Source organism: Vicugna pacos, chromosome 9 (genome assembly GCF_048564905.1).
Source record: "Vicugna pacos chromosome 9, VicPac4, whole genome shotgun sequence".
NCBI classification, from domain to species: Eukaryota; Metazoa; Chordata; class Mammalia; order Artiodactyla; family Camelidae; genus Vicugna; species Vicugna pacos.
In genome coordinates, this window is record NC_132995.1 from 51,291,464 (window position 1) to 51,314,330 (window position 22,867).

Genomic DNA, 22,867 nt, shown 5'->3' on the forward strand with positions numbered 1-22,867 from the left:
CATTGCCCTGAGCGCTATGAGGAGCCCCAGACCGCAGCCAGGGCTTCCACAGGGCCGGGCGGCCCCAGCTGGACCCCACCAGGCTCGGCGCTGACCATGTCCTCCTGTCTCCCCAGCACTGCAGAGAGCGGCCCCGGTCCATGGTGGTCATCGAAGTGTTCACGCCCGTGGTCCAGAGAATCCTCAAGCATAACATGGTGAGTTCTCCCGACACCCAGCGCCCGCGCCGCAGAGGCTTTCACTTTTCCAGAGAGTCAGGGAGTGGGGCTGGCCGGCTGCTGGCCAGGGACTGGGTTTGGGATTCGGTAAGTTGGAAGTTTTCATGCAGCCTGTCCCAGTTGGCTAAATATTTTGCTATTAATTCAACAGGAAGAGTCTTTTCACAGTAAGAATGTGGCTGAGAAGAGATAAGTCTCCCGTGTGTGCGTAGTCACAAATGATGTCTGTAGAAACTCTGCCCTCGAGGAGGGAGAGTGAACTCCTCGCTCCTTACGTGGGGGCTGCCCATAGTAATGAACAGGGGGAGACGGGAAAGAGTGGCCATAGGATGCAGAAACCTAACAGTCGTGGCCTTGCCCAGGTGGTGAAGGTCAGCATCAACAGTGGTCAGTCACGGCATGGCGCATATCCTTGATGTGATGTGAGGAGGCGGGCCTGGACCTCCGAGGTCTTCTCTTTCAAACCCACAGCCCCAGTGTGATCGTGAGAAAAACTTCAGACCATTCCCAGCTGAGGGACATTCTGCAGAACACCTGATGGTCCTCAGAACCGCCGGGTCGTCACAACAAGGAGAGTCTGAGAAGCAGCCACAGTCTAGGGGCCCCAGGAGACACAACAACTGAGTGTAGTGGGGTGTTCTGGATGGGATCTGGGACAGCAACAGGAAATTAGGGGAAAACTGAGGAATCTGCATAAAATATGGACTTCAGTTAATTTGTTTTCAAATGGCAGAATTTCATTGCACTCTCACAGTGGGCTGGGCACTTGCACACTCAGTGAACTGGGCTCTCATGACCGCTGGCCCTTTTGCATTCTCTCATCAGTCCAGTGAGAGCAGCAGATGTCACTGTTTTCTCCATATGACACGTGAGGAAACAGGCTTAGCAAAGTCCGTTAACCGGCCCCAGGGCCACAGCTGCAAATAAGAACAACCAGGTATTTGTGGTGCACCTTTTAGAGCCGGACTCAGTGTGATGCCCCACTGTATTGTGTCTTGTAACCCTCATGACAGCCCAGGACCTCCTTCTACAGATGAGAAGGCCAAGACCCAGAAAGTTCGAAAGGTTGCTCCAGGAACCTGTGGGCGGCTGTGGTTTCTCATGTATCGTACCAGGCAGCAGACAGTCTGAAGCGAGGGCTGGTGTCCCAGCCTGCTCTGATGAGCCGGCCACCAGCCTGGATTGAAGTCACCTGGGTGGCAGGAGACATCTGTGTCATTGCTGCACAGGTTGGGCCACTGAGTCAGTTGTGGGGTGACCGTGACTAGTGCCCCCGGCCCCATCAAGAGGCAGCATATGAAAATAGCTCTGAGAAAGGGTGACCTGCTCACAGCTTTCCTGCCTCCACACCATGCCCCCAAAGACTAGAATATAGGTTTACCCCGCTCCCCAATCAGGAATGGAAATGTAGGGTACATGTGCCACAAGGCCCTAGCCCACACTCATGGCAGACATCATTACAGCACTCTTCCTGCAGAGTCCAGAGGTCACTTCAGAATTTCTCAACACAGCACTCCAGGCAGCCGCTACCAGCTGAACTTTGTTGGTACCAGAGGACTCTCTTGACCGTCCTCTTTGAGTGATCACACCCCATAATTGAATTGTTGCTTATTTCTGAAACCTCCTTAATTTGAGATAAATGCATTTCTTGTTTTCTGAATGCAGGGGAAAGGGATACTCCATCTGATTCTTTCTCCAGGAATAACAAAGAAACTCTCCTTGGGGGGCGGGGGGGTGGATTCTGCCTTAATTTGGGTTTAGTAGTTTCAAGGACGCTGTCTGGCTTGAGCCAGCTGGGAGGAAAGGGTCCCTGATTGTTAACTTTAAAGTCACCGTGGGTGTGGTGTGAGGTGAGGGCCATGCCCTTTCAGAGTCCAGAGCAAAAGTTCTGGATTTCTTTCGCCAAGGACCTCCTCTCATCACAACCGGTTAGTGGCAGAGCCACACCTCCAGGGTGACTGGCCGGGGCTTGTGCCTCCTCAGGCATGTAAACATTTTTCCACGCTCCGTGGCAGTCAACAGACTGTTTAATAAGGATCTTTTAGGACATCTGATTTCAAAGGGAAAAAGTCAAAATTCAGGCAACCTCCTAAGGCTTAACCATATAACATCTCTCTTATATCTGATTAGTTTTATGGGCCTGGAGTGTTGACCATGTAGTAATTTTCTGGATAAAAATCAGAACAGCTACAGGGCAAATCCAGAATTTATAGCATCTGTTGTGGTCTGGCAGAGATCAGGGACCCTTAGGCATGCGTCCTCACTTCACTTTTAAAGAACTCTCTCTATGTGACCCCGGTGTCTGGGGATGCTATAAAGTCCCAACCCCACTTGCTCTTGACACCCACTAATTACACGTCGTGAACGGTGTCAGAAGAGAATTGTAGACAGGACCCGGGGGATTAGGCCCTCCTACAGAAGAAGAGATGAGTGTTCAGCAGTGATTGTGGCTCACAGCAGGCTGTGGTGTCACTCATTTAATGCTCCCTAAAGCTTAGTCATTGGCCAGAGCACGTTTTGGAGCGGGGCTCTCTGCTGGCGTGGGGTATCTGGTCACTGCTTAGTGAATGTGCCTGGCCTGCCACCAGCCACATGCCTGTCAGCAGAGTGGGACTTCCCTTCTCCCCACGTGCAGTGTTTCTCATTAAGGAAGCACTTGAACGTTTGGGAAATAGGGGAGATCACACTCCACCGTGGTGTGCTGGGGTTTCCAAGGTCCCTCATTCTCAGAATGCATCTTTTGTAAGTATATCATGTGCCCCATTTCATGGATGAGCAACTGAATCTAGATTGAGTGTCTCAAAGAGTGTTACTCAGTGGGCCAAAATAAAAATTAGATACAGGGGAACAGGAGGTATAGCTCAGTGGTAGAGTGTTTGCTTAGCATACATGAGGTCCTGGATTCAATCCACAGTACCTCTGTTAAAATTTTTTAAAAAATTAGATGCAAATGGAAGCAGCCCTTAAGTATGTTCCTCTAGAGATTCTAAACAGTTAGCTCAACTGCATCCCCAAGAATGATTATGGTCCCTATGCCCACGTGCCACTCATTGGCGTGTTCTCGTGGCCAAGTAGCAAATGAGACTATAGTCCCTAGTGGACCACTGGGTGATGTGACCTCCTGCTTTCCAAGGGGAACATATTTGATGTCGCTGAAGAGGCAAAATGTCCCTCACTCACATATCAAAAGGCCACTAGACTGATCTATAATGTTAGTTTCCAAGAAAATGACCTTCACTATCCAGAAATCTAATAGCAAAGGTAACAGCAGTTATCAGGGTTTAGTTGACGCAGTTTTTATAGAATCATAACACCTCAGAGGTAGAAGGGGCTTAGAAATCCATTCTTGCAGCCCTTGTTCCACAGTGGAGACAGTAAGGCCCACAGTGGGACATGGCTGCCCAAGGCCACACAGGTTTCCTGTTACCCTCTTGCCGGGGACTTGGGGCCTCTGGGCATCTTCCTCAGTTTGAAAGCACAGTCAAGCTTCAGTCTTCTCTTCATGCAGGGGCCTCAGCTTCTAGCTTAGCTGAGCTCTGTTGCCGACCCACTAACATGCAGCATCAGGGAGGCTGAAAACATCCTTCTCCAAGGATGTCGCTCATTGGAGCAGCGGGTCCCCTCTGTCAGGGTGTGATCTGGAGTGTGGCGGGGCCAGGTCTTCGTGTGTGCTTTCTAGAAAGAAGAGCTGGCTGGTGTCTCCCTGCTGCCCCCCACACCATCATCTCCAGGCAGAGTGGATCCCCCACCCCTTCTGGTGTCTCAGCCTCCTTGGCAACGTCTCCCAACTCCTGCCCTCTGCTCTTTCTGCAGGACTTTGGGAAGTGCCCACGACTGAGGCTGTTTACTCAGGAGTACATCCTTGCCTTGAACGAGCTCAACGCGGGGATGGAGGTGGTAAAGAAGTTCATTCAGAGGTGGGTCTTCCAGCCAGACCCCCCTCCCCATCCCGGCCTGTGAGCCAGCTTTCCTCTGCACCAGACCCACTCACTCCATCAATGCCCAGAAAAGAGCACTGGCGACCCGAGGCCTCTTCTGCGAGGGGTCTCCTGGGTCCTCCTGAGCACGTGTGGTCTGAGGCACTTCCTTGCTGTGTGACACTGAGCCACTCACTGTACCTCTCTAATCTGGTTTCCTCTGCTGTCCCCAGGGGTGCTTGTGCAGTTAAATAAACTAATATATAAGGAGGCCCCTAGCACAGTGCCTGATGCTCAGTAGGAACTCAGGAAATGGTAACAGTTCTGATAATAAGAGTATTTCCATGAGTCCTCCCATGGGTGCTGGGTGTGTGGGGAATGATCTCCTGGTGGCCCTGGAGAGCCACCACTGGAGACTTGAAAGCTGCCTCCCAGACTTGGCCCAGAGGAAGCCAGATATTCTGATTCTTACTCCCTTCTGTTGGTTGGGCCAGTAGGGTGGGGGTGCTTTTGCTTTGATTTTTACGTTTTTTTTTCTCCACGCCTCAGTTTCCTCATCTGTCAGGTGAGAACCGTAGTTCCCACTTTATCCAGTTAACGCAAGGCTTCAGCGAGCTCATACACGGAACACCAAGAATAACGTGGAAGTGTGACAAGAACGTTAGCGTCATCGTCATGACTCTTCATTTTTTTAAAGAATATCAAAATAGGCTGTTTAAGCCAGTTCCAAAGCTGCATATTTCCTAAATATACTCACCCCGACAAAGGGATCGGAGCACCCCACCCCCAACCTCTTCCTGAATGGCACCCGGGCCTCCCCTGGCCTCTCTGCCACCTTCTCACCCCGCCCTCTGCTCTTTTCCAGCATGCACGGCCCCACCGGGCACTGCCCCCACCCCCGGGTCCTGCCCAACCTGGTGGCTGTGTGCCTGGCCGCCATCTACTCCTGCTATGAAGAGTTCATCAACAGGTCAGTCACCACCACCGCTGGGAGGGCCTGGGTGGGCCACAGGACAGTACACACCCAACCAGGCAGGGAGGTAGAATGGTTTTTGCTGAGTCTGTCTCCAGAGTGTTTGCCAAATCCCCGGTGCTCACTGATGCCAGGGCCTAGAACCCAGGAATGTGACTGGAAAAGCAAACACTGAATCAATGCTGGTACTGCAAGACCATTGTGTTGACTTGGCTTTAGGAACAAGAGTTTTATTCTGAAGATTTCTCACCACCTGGCATGTGTGACTGGAAGAAGGCATGACAGAGCCACTGTCTCGGGTCCCCCAGGGTTTGGTTGCAAGCAGCTTATTAGGGAAGTAGCCCCAGGAAGCAGCAGGAGGGGGTCTAGGAGGAGGACAGCCAGTAGGGTCTGTGTTCATAAGCCAGTGACCCCTGTGGGCACCGATGCCTTCCCTACTGGGACCTCCTGGGAGACCATGTGGAATGCTCTCTGAGTCCTTCCCCTTAGGGATGGTGATGCTGGAGTAGTTACTTACCAACTCCCATTCTTCCCAGACTGATGATGGCTCCTGGGATGAAGAGTGACGCAAATGCCACTAGTTGTACAGAACTTTCTACGTTGATCCCTGGGGTCATTAGAGAGGATATGATACGCAGGGCACAGGTGGCATCTGTGGCAGCTGCCCTGTCTAGTTGTTGGAGAGGTACACTGCACAACTCCATGAGGACCAAAATGTGTCCAGGCACCACTCGAGCTGGAGGCACAGCAGGAGTATGTATCCATCCCTAAAAGGCAGTGGAACATCACTAAAAACCTGTGCAGTTGGGGCAACCTGGAGGTGTCACACTGGTCATTCCCAAGTGCCTGTTCTCTGCCCTGAAACATGTTATATTAAAAGAAAGAAAAAGAAGAAGGAAGTCAGAGGGGCCCTAGAGCAGAGTTTCCCTGAATAGGAGCAGAAAGCAGAAAGAAGTCTCTCTCAGCTCCCACTGAGGAGAAGGGCAGAGGTGGAAAGAGCCAGAATCAGGAGCCGTGCGTGCTGTTGCACAGATAGGGGACTAGGGACAGCAGCAGCCAGCCTTGTCCTTCCCCTGTCCTCTCAACACTTGTATCGTGAGAGCCCGTTATGTGCCAGGTGCTGACGGTACAAAGTGAACCAGCCAGTGGGGCCCCTGCCCTCGCGGAATGGATGGTGGAGCAGTGCTGAGCTGCTCCTGGGGGTCATGTTAAAATGCAGACTCAGGCTCAGCGGGTCTGGGGCAGCACCTGAGACTGTCTAACAGACTCCCAGTAATGCTGATGCCTCTGGTTGGGGACCACACTTTGAGCAGCAGAGCTGTATGTCAGTTTCAGTTTTTATTCTGAGAGCGTGGGAGTCGCCAATAGATTTTAAGCAGAGAAGGGACTTGATGTCAGTTTCCAGACCCTCCTCGGGCTGCTGCTGCAGGGAGGGTGGACTGCTGGGGCCCAGTGTGACCTTCGGACACCATTTGGCGGTGGCTGCAACTAGATGCCCAGGGTGAAAGCCTGGGGAGGGCCAGGTGGGTCCTGCCGCCTGCCACAGGCCTCCTCCAACGCCTGGCTCAAAACAGCCCAGCCCCCTTGGAGCCCTCAGCGGTTTAGAAATCATGCCGAGGGCTGCAAGACCTTTCCTGGGCTCAGGCCCATCCCACCCTGTTGGTCAGTCCCTGGAAGATAAAGCCCCACGATGTCCTCTGGGCCCGTCCATGGTGCTCTCAGTGGGTACGTGATGTACTCACACACAAAAGAACAGACAGCTTGACCCAGGTTAGCGTAGCTTGCTGGAAAATCACCCAGTCTGAGCCAAACAGCCTTGAAAAATCCACTCCTAAATCCCAGCAAAGGCAAAGAGGATGGAGCTGAGCATTTGGGTAGCAAATTAGCTCTGAGCGCATGAAGATAGCTCCACCGCTTCCCCCACCAGACCACACACAATTTTCCATCAGCCACTGAATCCTCGGACTTTAGCTAATGGGTTTTGTTTTTCCCCAGCAAGGTTTAAAGTATGTTTATCAGACATCCTTGGTGGGCTCAGCTCAGGCCTGGCTCATGACACATGGGTGAATTCAGGCCCTCCGAGTGCATCAGACATGAGTTCTGTGCTCGACGCAGTCCTTGTGCATAAGGAGCATGCACGTCTCTTTGGAAGGACAGGCACGTGCATCTGGCACATTTAGAGAGGGACTGATGAGCAGCTGTTCGTGATCATATCATCAAGTTCTTAGTCTGTTGGAGCAGTGGGCTCAACGTTGGCTGCACACACGGGAATCCCTTAAAGTTACTGGTGTCTGGACCCCCACCCCAGAGATTCCAACCTAATTGGACCTCAGGATGTTTAGAAGTGCCCCAAGAGATACTAGTGCCCAGCCAGGAGTGGAAAGCTCTGAGCCAGGAAGGGTGAGGGTCGCTGGTGGAAGAAATCCTGGAAGACTTCTTGGAGGAGGAGGACCTGCCTGGGCCCATACAGGATTTTGAAAGTGCAGAGACCTGGCTTCAAATCCCAGCCCTCTCTACTTACAAGCTATGTGATCCAGGGTAGTCATTTGACCTCTGATAGCGTCTTTACTCACCTGTACCAAGGAGGTGATAATACCTACCATTCAGAGATATCTGAGAATGTATGTGTGGTCTGTGTGATAGCACTTAGCCCTGTGCCAGCGACACCAACAAAGGAAACTCATTGGTGGAGTTCCCTTCCTTCTAATGTGCCTCCCTGTAATGTTTGGAAGCATCCAATGAGGAGGCATTTTATTCAGCCTCAAAGCTCTGACAAGTCCTGCCATAAAGAGATCTCATCTCATTGTGTTGGGCTCAGCATTTCCCCAAAACATGTGACCTCAAGGATGCCATAGTGCCCTTTTCTTAGCTCACATCCGTTAACAGCCTGCATGAGCATTGTTCCTCCAGTCAGTGGAGACGCTGTCAGTATTGGGTTAGCCAAGGGTGGTGGGGGAGCTGAGGTCAGGAGGGACCTGTAGACTCCAGGGGGCGAGATCTGGGGTTTGGTGCCCCTTTGAAGTGGGTTCACAGGTGGAGAAGCAGATGCTGACTTTCTCACCTGGCAGAGGTGGGACATTATGGCATCAGGGGAGGGAGGCAGTTAGACTACAGGAAGTGACTAGAAGCATGGTCGCTTAGAAGGTCTCCTTGGTGTGTCAGGAAGGTGGCCAGGGAAGGCATCTTGATGGAGGTCAACACTGAGGCCCTTATGATTCTTGTGTAGAGGTTAACATTGACTTACTCATTCCACAAGTTTCTGCCAAATGCCTGCTGTGTGCTGGGACTACAGCGTGCGCCTTAGTGCCAGGCAGCCTGGATTTGGATACCATGTGCAACTCTCCCTGTCTGAGGCCTTGAGCAAGCTGCCTTCTCAGACTGAGCCTGTCTCCTCACTGGTGGGATGGGATCTGGTGGCACCAGCTCACAGCATGGCCGTGGGGCCCGGGGGCATTTAGCAGGGTGCAGCCTGGCACCTGGGAGCACCCACTAGAACGCAGCTCGCGGCTTCTGTGACTCCCCAGGGCCTGTCCTCACACCCCTCTCCACCTCTCCCCCAGCCGCGACAATTCCCCCAGCCTGAAGGAGATACGGAATGGCTGCCAGCAGCCCTGCGACCGGAAGCCCACCTTACCTCTGCGCCTTCTGCACCCCAGCCCGGACCTGGTGTCTCAGGAAGCCACGCTGTCCGAGGCACGGCTCAAATCGGTGGTCGTGGCCTCCAGCGAGATCCACGTGGAGGTGGAGCACGCCAGCACTGCCAAGCCAGCGCTGACGGCCAGCGCGGGCAACGACAGTGAGCCCAACCTCATTGACTGCCTCATGGTCAGCCCCGCCTGCAGCACCATGAGCATCGAGCTGGGCCCCCAGGCTGACCGCACGCTCGGCTGCTACGTGGAGATCCTCAAGCTGCTGTGAGTGTCTCCTCGGCCTGCCCGGCCCCTCGGGTAGGGGAGGGGCTGGGCTCTGCAGCTGCCCGGGAGCACACCAGCATGGGCCTGCCAAGTGTGCACACTTGAGTTGGGGTGCTCATGAGTGCTCATGAGTGTGGGTGCACAGGATGCAGATTTAGGGATGAGGGTATTCGTTTGGGGTACATGTGTATCCATGTAGGATGCATGCCGGGCTATGTGTACAGGTGGAGAATCTGGGCCCGCGTGTAGGGTATATGCATGGGCATAATGTATACATGTGTGCCCACGAGTTGAGAACTTGTGAGTATATACACCTGCCAGGATGTGCTTGGGCACACGGGTAGCCAAGTATGTCTGTGAGTGTGTGGACCTCTGCAGGGGTGTAGGGTGTGGGCTCATTCTGAGTTTGGAATTGTCCTTGTATGTGTGTAAGTGGCTTTGGGTGTATGAGGGCATGACAGCACATGGGTGGTTGCCCGAGAGTGTGTGTGTGTGTGTGTGTGTGTGTGTGTGTGTCTGCATATAGGCGTTGGATGTGGGATATATGTGGATTTCTCTGTAGGGGCCAAATGTGTGTTTTGAATGCCTGTGAGTGTAAGTGTACAAGCGTGGTTGTGTCTGGGTGCCTGTGCTGCTTCTGTGCATGAGTGGCTGTGAGTGCACACATGTGGGTGTGAACATTTGTGCACAGAGTTGGTGTGTGTGTTTCCCTGTGTGTGCAGATATGCCCATGAGCCCGCATATGAGTGTGTTTCTGTGCTACGTGATCTGTGCTTGCTTTGTGCTTGGTATGTCTTTGATGTCCCGTTCCAGCACCTCCCCCGCCCCCTACAGCCTCATCTGATGGGCAGGGTGGGAGTGTGGTGAGCAGATCAGGCTCCATGCAGCCTGGCTGGTGGGAGCCAGGAGACCCGGTCTGCCCTGGGTGGTGCCGCTTCTGAGCTGGGTGCCTCAGGCCTGTGCCTGCCCCTCCCTGAGCCTCGCTTGTGTGACTCTAGAATGAAGGGGTGAGGTCTTAGTCTTTGTCCCTTTGTCCGCAAGGGTCTTTCCAGTGCCACATTCACACTGTACCACCCAGATGCATCTCAAACTAGCACACCTGGTTCCTGGAGCCCCAGGTGGTTGTCCCTTCCCTTCCTTCCTGCACTGAGCTCTGGGGTTCAGTGGGGCAGCGTGGCCTGGAGAACCTAGCAGATGCCTCCCCCACTTGCTCCCACGAGAACAGGACTCTGCCTTGCTCTCAGGGATGCCTTTCCAGGTGCTGTTGGTGGTGGGAGATGGGCTTTTCCCAGGGACTGGGGCCTGACAGCATGGTCACATCTGACCGATGCACGGTGCTTAACTAGAGGTGGGGCACCAGGGCCCCTCGATCTTGGGGGCCTGGCTCCTGGGCTGGTCAGTGTCACCAGGGTTTCCCTGAGGCCCTGCATCGTCACTGAGCTCTGCAGCGTTTGTTCTGCTCTCTTGAGAGCCAAGTGCTGCCTGGAGCGCACTCATGGCCTGGAGGGTGGAGGCCACCTGCCGGCTGCCTGGTGAGCTGGTGAATGGGCAGTGCCTAGGGAGGCCCCATGCTCTAAAAGCAAGGCCTGTGGTCTCTGTGAAGGTGAGCAGGTGCATGCACACACACTCACACGTGTGCATACACAAATACCAATGCACCTTTGCACAGTGGCTTCTCCTGTTTGAAGGAGACTGTGGATACAGGCTCCCCAAACACTTCCTCTGCCCCTGCTTTGACCCGGGAGAGGAGACAGTGAGGCCTCCTGGGGTGTTGATTCCAGCCTGGCCCGTGGTTCCAGCAGCAGGGACCAGCTGAGGCACAGCTGCATTTAGCGACACCCCCACCCACACTAACCAGAGCACATTCCAGATTCTGCTCAGGGAGCATCTCCAACAACATGTCTCAAGTTTCTCCGAGGCTGGAGGAGTCCCCACTTTCTCCCAGGGATGTGGGCAGCCCTCCGAGGGACAGGCCAACCGTGGCCTGTGTCTCCTCCTCACCCTGGCTAAGGCAGGCCCCGCCAGGCCAGAGACGGCCCTGCTCTCCCCCTCGGCCCCTGACTCCGGCTGTTTCCCACAAACACCTGAAGCTCCCAGGCCTTCCGCTGGCTCCTATTTCTCATTAAGCACTAAGGGTTTGAGCTTCATCATGCAGTTGATACACATTTTCCTTCTTCATAAACATGCTCATGAATGAGGATTCTGTTCTTGCTGATCTGCTTCCAGACCTCCTGCCTGCCCACATTGCCCAGCTGCCAGGTCATGGGTGGGGGTCAGGAGGCCGGGCAGGGGCAGCCTGCTGGGAGCCAGGAGGTGTTCCTCATCTCCACTTGGAGGAACACCTCCTATCCTGCCAGAAGGTCTCCACGAAGCAGGGTTCATACTTTTAGAAGCCTTTTTCACCTTGGGGGAACTCAAAACACGATTTAGGCCTGATAACTTCTGTTCCTAGCAACTTTCCTTCTCTGATTCTGTTGCCTGCTGGAGTCACTGGCCCACTGGAGGGCTGGAGACATGTCTGATCCACAAAACCCCAGCAGGTCCAAGTGCTCCAAAGTACGATAGTTTTCAGAGCCAGACTGTTGGGTTCAGGGGCCGTGGATGTCAATGTCAGCCCATGACCTTGGGCTGGTTACTCGCCCTCTCTGAGTCACAGCTGCCTCCAGGCATTAGAGTGAGACGGAGGCCTGGCTTCGGGCCCCAGCACAGAGCCGGCACCTTGCAGGCATAGATACTGGGCAAGTGGGAGTTACTACATTTTCCCACTACAACTGTGTTTCCTCTATTTTAAGATACAGTTGGGAGTAAGATGTACCATTGATTTAATAACAGCACTTTGAGAGGGGAAAAAACCCAACGTGGCATTCAGAGCATACTTGGTTTGCAAGAAGTGTGCATCTGAGAATTGAGGAGATGTGGTCTTATGACTTAATCTGCTGTGGAACAGCAGGCAGCACTCTTGGCTTCTCTCGGTCTCAGTTTTCTTGTCTTTAAAATGGGTGTCTTCCTCAGAAGGGCTATTGTGAGAATTTAGTGACATTGGACTTGGTGAGAGTGATCTGCTATTATCAATAGGAGGGCTCCCAGATGAGAGTAACGTGTAAAGGATGAAAGAACAGGAACTTACGTGAAATTGAGGGGTCTTATCAGCACGTTGAGGGGGCGAAAGAAGCCATGCTTAGTGTCTTGGCCCAACCTGGCCAACCATGTCCACCAGAACAGGCCCCATTGCTTCCTGGGGGAGTGGGCAGCTCGCCCACCTTGCAGCCAGGGATGCTGATTAGTTGTGTTCCCATTGGAAGGACCTCAAATAGTTAGAATTTGACACTTTGAAAATTAACAGAGGCCACAAAAAGTTCCCTGGAGACTCTTGAAAAGGAAAACTATTCCCAGCACAGGTCAAGGTTGATGCTGAAGTCATCGCCCTGGGAGGCCCAGGCTGGATGGTGCGATGGAAAGAATGTGAAATTGGGAGCCGGACAGAGCAGGTCTGGGCTCTAGTTGTTTAGAGTCCAGCTCTTAACCTGCTGGGCACCTGTGTGCGATTCATGAATTAATTGATTTGCCCATCTATTTATGCATTCTTTCATCGCTTACTGCACACCTGGGTGAGCCAGGTTCTGTGCTAAAGCAGGAACCCGACTGGTGCCCTTGCTCTCAGTCCCCATGAATCTGAGTAGCACCAGGCACTGAAAGCAGTGAAGTCACCTGTCCAGTGGGATGGAGTGTGGGAATCTGCGGGCACACATGGAAGGCAGGCACCGGGGATATCACCCAGGACGGTCCTGCTCGGTGAGGAGTGGGCTCAGCCAGGTGGTGCAGCTCAGCTGAGGGGAAACACCAGGAGTTCAGTGCAGGGAAGGGGGACTGTTTGGGGGCTTGGAGACCCTGGCAGACAACAAGTGGCTGAAATAGCCTCCAACAGGCTGAGAGATGGAGAGCGGGGTTGCAAGCAATGGTAGGACAGGATGAAGTCCGCGAGAGTTGCTGGAGAGTCTAGGGAGGCGTGGACCAGGGCCAGCCCTTCCTCAAGGTCAGCTCGCCCTCCACTGGCCACTATCTTCCCACTGGGACTCGGGGTCGGGAGCTGGGTGCCTGGGCTGGGGCTGGTGGGTGGAAGGACCACCTCCTTGGTTAGACTCACTGGCTTGGGAGTCGGCTGGACCAGGGTCCAAACTTTTCCCCAGCATTTAAGTGATTTTGGACAATGAATCCACCTCTCTGAGCCTTGGTTTTCCAGTTGTGAAATGAGGATAAGGATCCCTGTTGACACATTCTGGCTCTCAGAGCTGCCTTGAGAATTCAGTGAATTTATGTGTACCAAGCATTTGTCACAGCACTGGGCACCCTGCAGGCCTGTAGCAAGGACAGGCACCCCACCTCCATCATCAGCATCTTTGCGTGGGCTCCTGGCAAGGGTTTTAGATGACAGCTTCAGAGCAGCAGAGATACATATATGTATAGTACATGTATGTCTGTGCATAGTATATGTACTCATATAGAGGAATCTATCTCTTTGGAAACTTTCTAATGCAAATTCCTGGGGCACATGGCCACTCTGTAAAACCTACATGCTCCCTGGAGCATCTGCAGCCAGTGGATACGCTCTGTAGCCCTGGAAGGTCCCTGGTAGGATGACGGGGCAGGAGGGGGGATTCACCCAGGTCCCCAGCCTCAGAGATAGTGGCCGCTCATTTCCTACCTTGGATTTTAATCCCTGGGCCAGCTGGTTCCCCTTTTGAGGGAGCAGACACTTCTAAGTCTGTACACTAGCAGGAGCAAAGCAGAATGAGGTGTGTCCCTTACACACCCTTCTTGAACCCTGGGCTGCATTAGGTGCCTCATTCATGGTCTTCTAGAGATACCATGGATCTCCCATTGGTCTCCTAGGTCTTGTTCTGCCCTAGCTCGCCCCCCGGGACCCCCTTTGAGGAGTCTACCCCCACCCCCACCCGAGGGAGCCTGTGTTCTCCAGGCTGCTCTCTCCAAGAGAGAGCTGGGGTTCAGGTTGGGCACTGCATGCACACAGCCGTCAGGGCCAGGCCTGCTGACCCAGACCGGTGTGCTGGGGACTCTGGCTTCTCAGAGGCTCGCGTGACCCCAGGGCCTGCAGGCTGGTATGTCGGCTGCTGTTCTGCTGGGCAGGTCGGCACTCTCCCCAGGCCATGCAGAAGATTCTGTGCATCGGGGGACATGGTGTGCTGGGAGGAAGCATCTCGTTCACGGGACGGGTCCGAGTTCTGGTCTAGGCAGCACCTGTCAAGTTGGGTTACAATTCCACCAAGCATACGCTGCCTCCGCCAGGTCAAGGTGGCTCCCCAGATCCTCAGAGCTGCCGTGCCCCCATTTCTCGCATCCACCCCTTCACCTACCCAGCTTGTCCCTGGTGCTACTCACCCCATCTGCAGCAAGAGAAAGGCAGTGCTTGGCCATCTAGGTTCTGAACCACTCGTGGAGAGCAGCCTGAGGCCAGAGGCCTGGGTTTCTTGCTCACATAGCCTTGTTCAAGTCCAGCTTCTCCCCTCATTAGCTCTGTGATCTTCAGCAGGTGTCCTCTTTGGGCTTCCATTTCTCATGTGTAAATGGAGATTATAGGATTAAATGTGTGGTGCTTGACATCTGAGTCTCATCGGAGGCCCTCGGGATGCTTAAGGCACCTGTCCATCCTGGGGATGGGAAATTGGGCCTCTCACCACCCGGCCTGCAGCTCTCTCTTCCATCCCAGGCCAGCCTGGCTGCCAGCCCTGAGCCCAGCACTGCTCTCAGAATGCTCATGGCACGTGCTCTGCTGGCCACGGGGATCCCATGCCCATTCCTGTGCCTGGCTAGTCCCCCGGGGCTCCTAGTTTCCCACCCTCTGCCCAACACACCCACTGTGCACCCCAAACAGTTGGACCTGGCATTTGGAGTGGGGCCAGGAGCCAACCACAGACTTGGAGCTGGGCAGGGCTGAGGGCAGGAAGGAAGTCTGTCTGCACTCTTCCTCTTTCTTCACCCCCGCATCTCCCTCCTGGTCCTGTGTGAACTGCCCTGGCAGAGCCACCAGGAGGCCAAGCTCCAGGCTGGGGAGACACGGGAGGAAGAGGGCTTACACCCAGACCCCTGCCCCAGCCCCAGACTCTTACTGAGCTTAGCACCCAGCGACACAGGTGACATGTACTGTTCATTGATCATGTCCCCTTCCACTCAGGAGTGAGCCCTGGGCCGGGACCTGGAGCCCAGTATGTACACACCCGGCAAGGCCCCCTGAACTCTGATTATGTATGAGTTACTGTCTCCTTAGAGTTTTCTGTACTTAATGGCATTTCTACGTAGAACATGTTTTATTTAAAGCAAAAGAAAACTAGTGAGCGTGCTTTTTCTGGAAGCCTCCGCCTGTGGAAACAGGAGCTACGAGGCGCTATGTTGTTCAGTGGTAGGAGCACAGACGTGAGAGCCGGGCTCCTGGGGTCAAACCCCAGCTCCTTCCAACTGTGTGACCTTGGGCCGGTGCTTCTCACTGAGACTGTCTTCTTGCCTATAGAATGGGGAAGGCAGGTGCAGCCAGCTCACCGGGTTTCTGGGAGGAACATATGGACTGAGCCGTGTGTGTACTTGGAATAGCCCCTGGCTCGTGACAAGCACTGTCTGTGATGTTTGCTCCTATTACTTTTAGATTTTCTGGAAACCGTGAGTCAGTGACAGGTGAGGTGAGGAGGGATTTGGAGGGAAGATAAGTTAGCAAAAATCAGTGGTCACCCCCATCCCCCAAAAAGACGCACACAGGTATGAGATCACAAGGGATCTCTGTCTTGAAGTGGGCTCCTTGTGCCCAGCCACCCACGGGTGGCAGAGAGCATGTGCCCAGCCTCGGACACTGGAGTCCTAGGACCTGGCTGGGAAGCCTTGCTCCGAGCTTGATCGGGTGGGTTGGGAGGCCCTCAGGGCCTCTCTTTCCTACCTGTAGATCAGGTGTGGTACTCTGATCCTCAAGGGCCTGTTCTGAGGATTAAGTGAGCCAGTCTGTGCCCAGTGCACGGCCTGGTAAGTGCTCAGTACACCTCAGCTGGTACCACTGTTAGGACTTATCTCACGCCAGCAGGCTTTTCTGGGAATTCTTTTGTGTGTGTCTGGCGTTTGCGTCTTTCCTCCAAGCACTCTGGGGTGTGTGCTGGATTCTGAAGGCTGCCACCTTATCACCGGTTTATTTGGAAGAAGAAGGGGTGGGAACAGTTCCTACCCAGGGGTTATCTAAAGTGTGCAGTATTGCTGGGGGCAAGTGTTTGTTCTTGGAGGTGGAAAGATTGTCCTCTTTTTTTGGTATAAAATATGGACATACAGCACATACTGAGAGAGCAATTAGGAAAAAATGTTGAGAAAGCTCCTTGGGGTAGGGGGCAGAGGGGCCCAAAGGATGAAAAGAAGATTGAAAAACAGTGAATTCTAAACCTAAAGGCGCCCTGGAGCCATAGGACCAAGAATTAGGACTGGGGTCTGGGGCCACCCTCTGCCTGGGCCAAGTTCCAGCACAGACCAGGGGACTTAAACAACGGAAATGTATTTTCTCCCGGTTCTGGAGGCTGGAACTCTGAAATCAGGCGTGGGTGTTTTTCGTTCTCTGAGGCCTCTCTCCTCGGTTTGTAGATGGTTGTCCCTCTGGGTGTCTGTATCCTAATCCCTGTTTATAAGGACATCAGTCAGACTGGATTAGGACCCACCCTAATGACTTCATTTTACCTCTTTCACCTCTTTAAAGGCCCTACCTCCATCCAGTTAAGTCCTGAGGTGCTGGGGGTTAGGACTTCAACATACGAATTTGAGGGGGATGCGTGTCAGCCTGTAAAACCCCTCGATAGTTCAAAAGACAGAACAAATCGGGGAGGATGGAGTCCCCGAGAGCCAGGTGGGTAGCCCCTTCAGTGGCTGTGAGGAGGTCTCTGCACAGGCTTGTCTGCCAGGCCTTGAGGCCATGCTGCAGGCACCAGCTGTTTGCCCCCTGGGGCCCCTGGAAGCTGCTGTGACCAGAGCAGAGCTGGAGCCCCATGAGCCCCTGCCAGTCACTTGCCCCGTCTTGACCCTCTGTAACAACACACTGTAAACCTCCCCTCGTCCAGACCGGACCTGACCGCCGTCCCCTCTCGTTCCAGGTCCGACTATGATGACTGGAGACCGTCTCTGGCCAGCTTGCTTCAACCCATTCCATTCCCCAAAGAGTAAGTCCCACACAAATCTCCGGAACCCTCTGGCCCGAGAGAAAAACCCCCATCGCCGACCAAGGCCTTAGCAGGGGGACCAGTCAGCTCATGGAAGCACCTGGGGACACACACAAGCGTGGAACATGGAGATGTTGATCCTTAGTCCTCAGCTGCGGGGCCCTGGGGGGTACACAAACCTCCCCTCAAAAAACTGGGGAAGTCACCTCACTGCCCTGTTAGATGGTTGCACTGAGCTAAGAGTACAAAGCCTCCCCGCCGTGCCTTCACGCAGTAAAGTTAGCGGTTTTCATTGTGCATCAAACGGGAGTAGGAAAACCTGCCTCTCCTGTCTCCAGAGGTCATGGTAAAAATCAAAAGATAATGCGTGTGGAATTGCTTTATCCGCTCTACAGCAAACACTAAAAGCCCTCTTACTACTCGCATTACGATTATTAGCTCGTCGTGCTCCATGTGAGTGGGGCCAGAGATGGACCCTTCCTTGTCTCTTGCCAGCCCTTATCCCAGTATTGAATTTACCCCAGGAAAATAGGGAGAAACCGCTTCTGGTGGATAATGGCCCAAGGAGAAGGCCCTAAATGCCTGCAGGCCTCTGTTTTGATAGATATGAAGAAGCCAGGCCCCAGGAGGCAGCTCCCAGCTCCTCCAGGAGCCGATTAACGAGCCAGTGTTTATGAAATGCGGCTCTCTGAGGGGGACATTACACTCAGTAATTGCCCCATTTGCCGGCCTGCCTGGTCCCTGGAGCCCCCAGGATTTGAGACCGGAGAAATCTGACTCCTGAGAGCAGTGGCGTCATTGGCTGCTGCCGCCGGGACGCACTTGACCCTGGGCCCCTGACGCAACTTGCCGGGAGAGCAGTCCCCAGTCACCACTCTGATGTATGGCGGTAATTAGTACGGCCGTACCTTAACTGCGGAACAATTAACAAACACACCTGGGTCCCTGGTGCCCACGTGCACACACACACTCACAGGCGTCCCGGTGAGTGCCGCTCCTGTTTACAGGTGCAGGACCTGGGGGCACAGGGGGCCCAGCCTGTTCCCCTTACTCTAATCCATCACCTCATCAAAGGAGGCCTTTGTTCCACTGTTCCAATCAGGGGCAGAATGTTGGTGTTTCATGTTCAACCTCTTCATTCCTCGAATCAGACAGAAAGCCTGGCTGTCCCCAGAGGAAGACCTCTGGGTCAATGTGCTGTTTCGAAAGCGCCCTGCTCACTGCACTTTTCCCTTTGTTTTTTGTTCCAGAGCTCTCGCACACGAGAAGTTCACCAAGTGAGTATTTGGGCAGTGCCCTTGTTAGCTTCTTCCGGGACGAATGTCCACTGTCCTGTGGTCATCCCCAGCTGCCAGCCCTCCTTCCGGCCCATCCTCTTCACGTACATTCTGGGAGGCAAGGATGGCTCCTCCTGAAAGTTCTCCCAAGACACGTGTCCAGACCTGTCCAGGCGTCTCCTGATCCCACCAGCTCAGCCAGGCTCCCCGCCCCTGCCCCAGCCCTCCCCTCAGCACCCCGTCCTGGTCCACCCAAGCCAGAACCCTGGGAATGACTCTGCCCCCACCCCATCTCTTTCAGGGAACTGAAGTATGTGATTCAAAGGTTTGCCGAAGACCCACGGCAAGAGGTGAGGCCTCCCTCACTCCCTCGCAGGCATGCTGTCAGGGCTGCGGCAGGATGCGTGTGGCTGTCAGGGCCTCCTTGTCACCCAAGGGTGTTCAGAACAGTTCACAAAGGCTCCTTGCCTGTGCACAGACACAGCCCCCACCCCTGAGGATTTGAGCCTGGCCCGTGATGTCAGTGTTTCACTGTAAACTCAGGCTGCCTGAGGCGGTTTCCTACGCGTTGTCTCTTGAGCACATGCCTTGATGTAGGGCCAGGCTGGCATCAGGGCTCCTAACCAGCCCCGAGATAGCATTGCATGCTCTGTGGTACTGCCATTCTGAGAATCAGTGGCCAGGGAAGACACCTGAGCTGGGATCTGAGCCAAGTTTCATTTCCTGGGCATGACGGCCTATGGCCTCTCTGAGGGGCTACTCTGTCCCTCCAACAGCCAAGCAACAGCCAGATTTCAGGGCTGCCTTCCGTCCTGGAGCCTCTGTGTGAACAAGGACTCAGAGTGGGCCGGGAGCGCACTCAGCCGATCTTCACTGCGTCACTGTAATGACAACATCCAGCCTTCACTGGGTGCTTGCCCCATGTCAGGAAGATGCATTTTCTCACTTAATCCTCACGAGAATCCTATGAGTAGGAGCTATTATTAGCCCCATTTTACATCAGAATTACCCTCCTTTTGGGGTTACATGCCCAAGATCACACAACTGGTACATTGGCCGAGGCAGGATTCGAACCCACGGAGTCAGGCTCCAGAGCGTGCAGTAACCGGCCCTGCAGTGTGAACACCAGACTGGGCGGGGCTGCCCTGAGGCACTCAGGCCCTTCTCTGTGCACGTGGATTCTGGAATGTGATTTGGCTCCCAGGTAGGCGCAAGCTCAGGCACGGGCACCCCCAGCAGAGCAGGAGGACAAGGCCGGGCAGAGGGAGGGAGTTGTTCTCAGTGGAGCCAGAATATGTTCTCTTAAAGCCACACTGTAAAACCTAGTTCTAGAAGTATCTAGTTCTAAGTTCCATGATTCTATGTTTGATTCCAAAAGTGAACTTCAGGCACGGTGGGAGAAGGCAAAAACGGTAGACAGGGAGCTTTTAAATATCTGGGTACCAGCAATGGTCTCCGTCATTCTCAAACCTGAGCGTTCCTCACCATGCATGGAAGCGGATTTTCAGAATTCCCCTGGAAAGCAAGGCTTTATTTCAAACACAAAGTTTGACATTGATGAATAAAAGTACCAGCTGCTTCCCAGAGCAGCACAGCAGCAACACCAGGGGCCGGGAGGGGACTTTACCAGCCAGGGCAACACCCGCAAAGGGGCCGCGGACAAGCCCTGGCCTTGCCTCTCACTCCCAGCTCCTTTGACTTCCTCTCCGGGTTGTCTTCTCCCTCCCCTCTCCTCCCCTTCCCTCCCTCCTCCCTCCTAGATGGAGCCAGGAGTTGTTTTCTTATCAATTCTTTGTCTGTTGAATAGAGTTTGATACTCTTGGTTCCTTATTTCTTTGAAGCAGACAAGCTAACATTTGATCGTCTTCCAACTCAGAGGGAAAAATCAAAGCCCCACCACCCCTGTTTTCTGTTTACTTGTGTGTGGGTTGTGATCAATTGAGCATCTGTGAGTAAGTGACTCTGGGCAGCAGATCGTCCTTCAGTCCTGAAGGAAATGGTGGGACACTTCTCTCAGCTTCCTTCTGAGGACGGGGAGGAGAAGGAGAAACAAAAGCCTTTGTTTCTCTCTCTCTGCAATTACAGCAGGGCCGGGGTGGATGTGGAATTCCTCCCACACAAGCATACGTGTTTGCACACACACCACCCACACACAGACTCATGGAGCTCTGGGAAGGCATCTGGGAGCCATGGAGAGACCTGTGCTTTGGGCATTGAAATTGCCCCCCACTCTGGACAGAGACTCTTTCTCCTAACGAGAAGGTGGCCGAGTCCCAGTGAGAGTGGGAGAGGGAGTTTAACAAGACAGAGACCCACCCAAGGGTCTTCGCCCACAAGGGTGAAGTAGGGAGCTCAGGAGGGAAGCAGGCAGATGCCCTGGGAGTAAGGGTCAGTAGTAGAGGGAGCAGAAACCCAGAGTGAGCAGGGCAGAGGCTCGGAGAGAAAGGAGGGCAGAGAGAGAGGAGCTGGAGACGCAGAGACCCAGACAGAAAGGAGAAAAGAAATGCCCTCGTCAAAGGCATAGGAGAAGGGAGACTGGGTCTGAGCAGTCGCCTTGTGCCTCTACCCTGCCTTGGCCACAGCCTTGCTTTATTCAGGACAGTGACCTGAGCCAGGGCCCGGCCCTCCATCCCAGAGAGCTGGAGGCAAATGGCTGGAGTTCTGCGGTTTCTGAGTACCACAGTATTCCCCAGAAGGCTTTCCATGGAATTTAGTGAAAGGCTGGGAGTCTCTGGACTAAACAAAGTCAAACAGATCTCTGAACTGCAGGACTTGTCCTAGTCTTTGACATTTGCGTGTGTGGACCGTGGGCACTGTTAACGGTCGGGTCTGCAGGGAGCTGACTGAGTGCTTCTCTCTGTGGCAGGTCCACTCGTGCCTGCTGAGCGTGCGTGCTGGCAAAGATGGCTGGTTTCAGCTCTACAGCCCCGGAGGGGTGGCCTGCGACGATGACGGGGAGCTGTTCGCCAGCATGGTACGTTGGGACTGGACCGGAGCTGGGGAATCTCCAGGCTAAAAGGATGCTGCTGCTGGTGAAAACAGCAGTGGTGGCAACAGCCACGAATGTCACTTTATTGTTTCTTACCTGGGAGGCACTGAGCCAAGGGCTTAACAGTCCTGCTCTCACTCAGGCTCCCTCAGGATGTGAGGAGGTGACACCTCCTGTCACCCCATTTTACAGAAAAAGCGTTAACTGCCCAAGCTCATATGGTTTGCTGTAGTGGCAGGCGACATTCAAGGGACTGAGTGCTTCAGGTGCACAGGGATCCTAGAAGGCGCTGCAGATCCACCAGCTTGTCTAATCTTTGCAATAAGGTCAGGATGACTGGCCCACCTTGGAGATGAGGGTCTGAGGTCACCAAACCCATAACAGCATCCTTGGTGACTTCCAGTACTTTCTTTGTGCACAGTATCAAACAGTCTTCATGGCAACCCTATCCCTTAACTACACCTATATTGAAACAGGTCCAGAGAGGTGCAGTGGCCTGCCCAAGATCACACAGGTCTCTGGCCTCCAAGTTCCTCTCTTGGCCAGGCTCACGCTGTCCAGAGCTGGCTCTTCCTCCAGTAGCAGAGAGTGGCCGTCTGGTGAAAGGCAGCCCAGAAGCCCCTCCCCCAGGGCAGGTGCTCCTCTGGGTGGCCTAGTCTGCTTACTGACAAAAATATCTCTGTTCCACAATCACGCATGTTCCACTCCGTGAGAAGGCACAAGCCTCGGCCAGACCTGGCTAAGGTTGCAGCTGCGCTGTGCTAGCCTGATATCCTTGGACCAGTAAACTCCCTCTCTGGGCTTCAGTTTCCTCATCTGTGGAACAGAGTGCTCAGTGCTGGTGTCTCGGGGTCACCATGGCAATTGTCTGCACTAATAGATGGGAGGTGACCGGCCAGGGCCTGACACACAGTCAGTGCTTGGAAGTGATGGCTGTGGTTATTCGCATCCCTCTTGGGCGGCCAGTTCTGCTGGGTGAGCAGCTCAGAACACCGCAGCGAACTTAGTGGCCGTGTTTGCGCAGTGACGACAAACCCAGACACCGCCTCTGGAACGTTTCTTGAAAGGGGCTTATTTTTAGGTTCCTTTCCTTATGCACTCGCTCTCCACCCCTTACCTGCAGCCTGACGGGTCCCCTTTGAGTGGCCTGTGTGTCCTGGGAATGCCGGTCCTGCCTGCCTGCACCACCTCTCTCTCACCTCTCATGGGCTCCTCTGATGTCACAGCTTCACCATGGCAACGCCCTGTTGTTCCCCCACCCCTTGGTGTGGGGCCTCTGTGTGAGAAGAAGTCAGGGAGCTGGCAGCTTCCCAGCCTGAGAGATTGCATTTGTGTGCCAGAATTGTTAATGATGGAGCAGAAAAAAAAATATACGTGGGGAGGAAGG

At 54.0% G+C, this 22,867-nt stretch overlaps 1 protein-coding gene and 1 long non-coding RNA gene across 4 annotated transcripts in view; one reads left to right on the plus strand and one right to left on the minus strand.

Annotated features, from left to right (window-relative positions):
• The window catches only part of CMIP (c-Maf inducing protein), a 222,158-nt gene that overhangs the window by 188,012 nt on the left and 11,279 nt on the right, over positions 1 to 22,867 (plus strand). For all 3 annotated transcript variants that reach the window (XM_072967806.1, XM_031680870.2, XM_072967807.1), the window contains 8 exons: positions 117 to 197; positions 4,032 to 4,135; positions 5,001 to 5,105; positions 8,669 to 9,022; positions 17,149 to 17,214; positions 18,465 to 18,491; positions 18,793 to 18,841; positions 21,358 to 21,465. In XM_072967806.1, the coding sequence (XP_072823907.1) occupies positions 117 to 197; positions 4,032 to 4,135; positions 5,001 to 5,105; positions 8,669 to 9,022; positions 17,149 to 17,214; positions 18,465 to 18,491; positions 18,793 to 18,841; positions 21,358 to 21,465 (894 nt within the window). The remainder of the gene's footprint in view (positions 1 to 116; positions 198 to 4,031; positions 4,136 to 5,000; positions 5,106 to 8,668; positions 9,023 to 17,148; positions 17,215 to 18,464; positions 18,492 to 18,792; positions 18,842 to 21,357; positions 21,466 to 22,867) is intronic.
• Positions 13,986 to 22,809, minus strand: LOC140698199 (uncharacterized). The gene is made up of 3 exons (XR_012075825.1): positions 22,598 to 22,809; positions 14,420 to 14,688; positions 13,986 to 14,278 (listed from the first exon to the last, which is right to left on the minus strand). It is a non-coding gene; the product is annotated as an uncharacterized lncRNA (long non-coding RNA).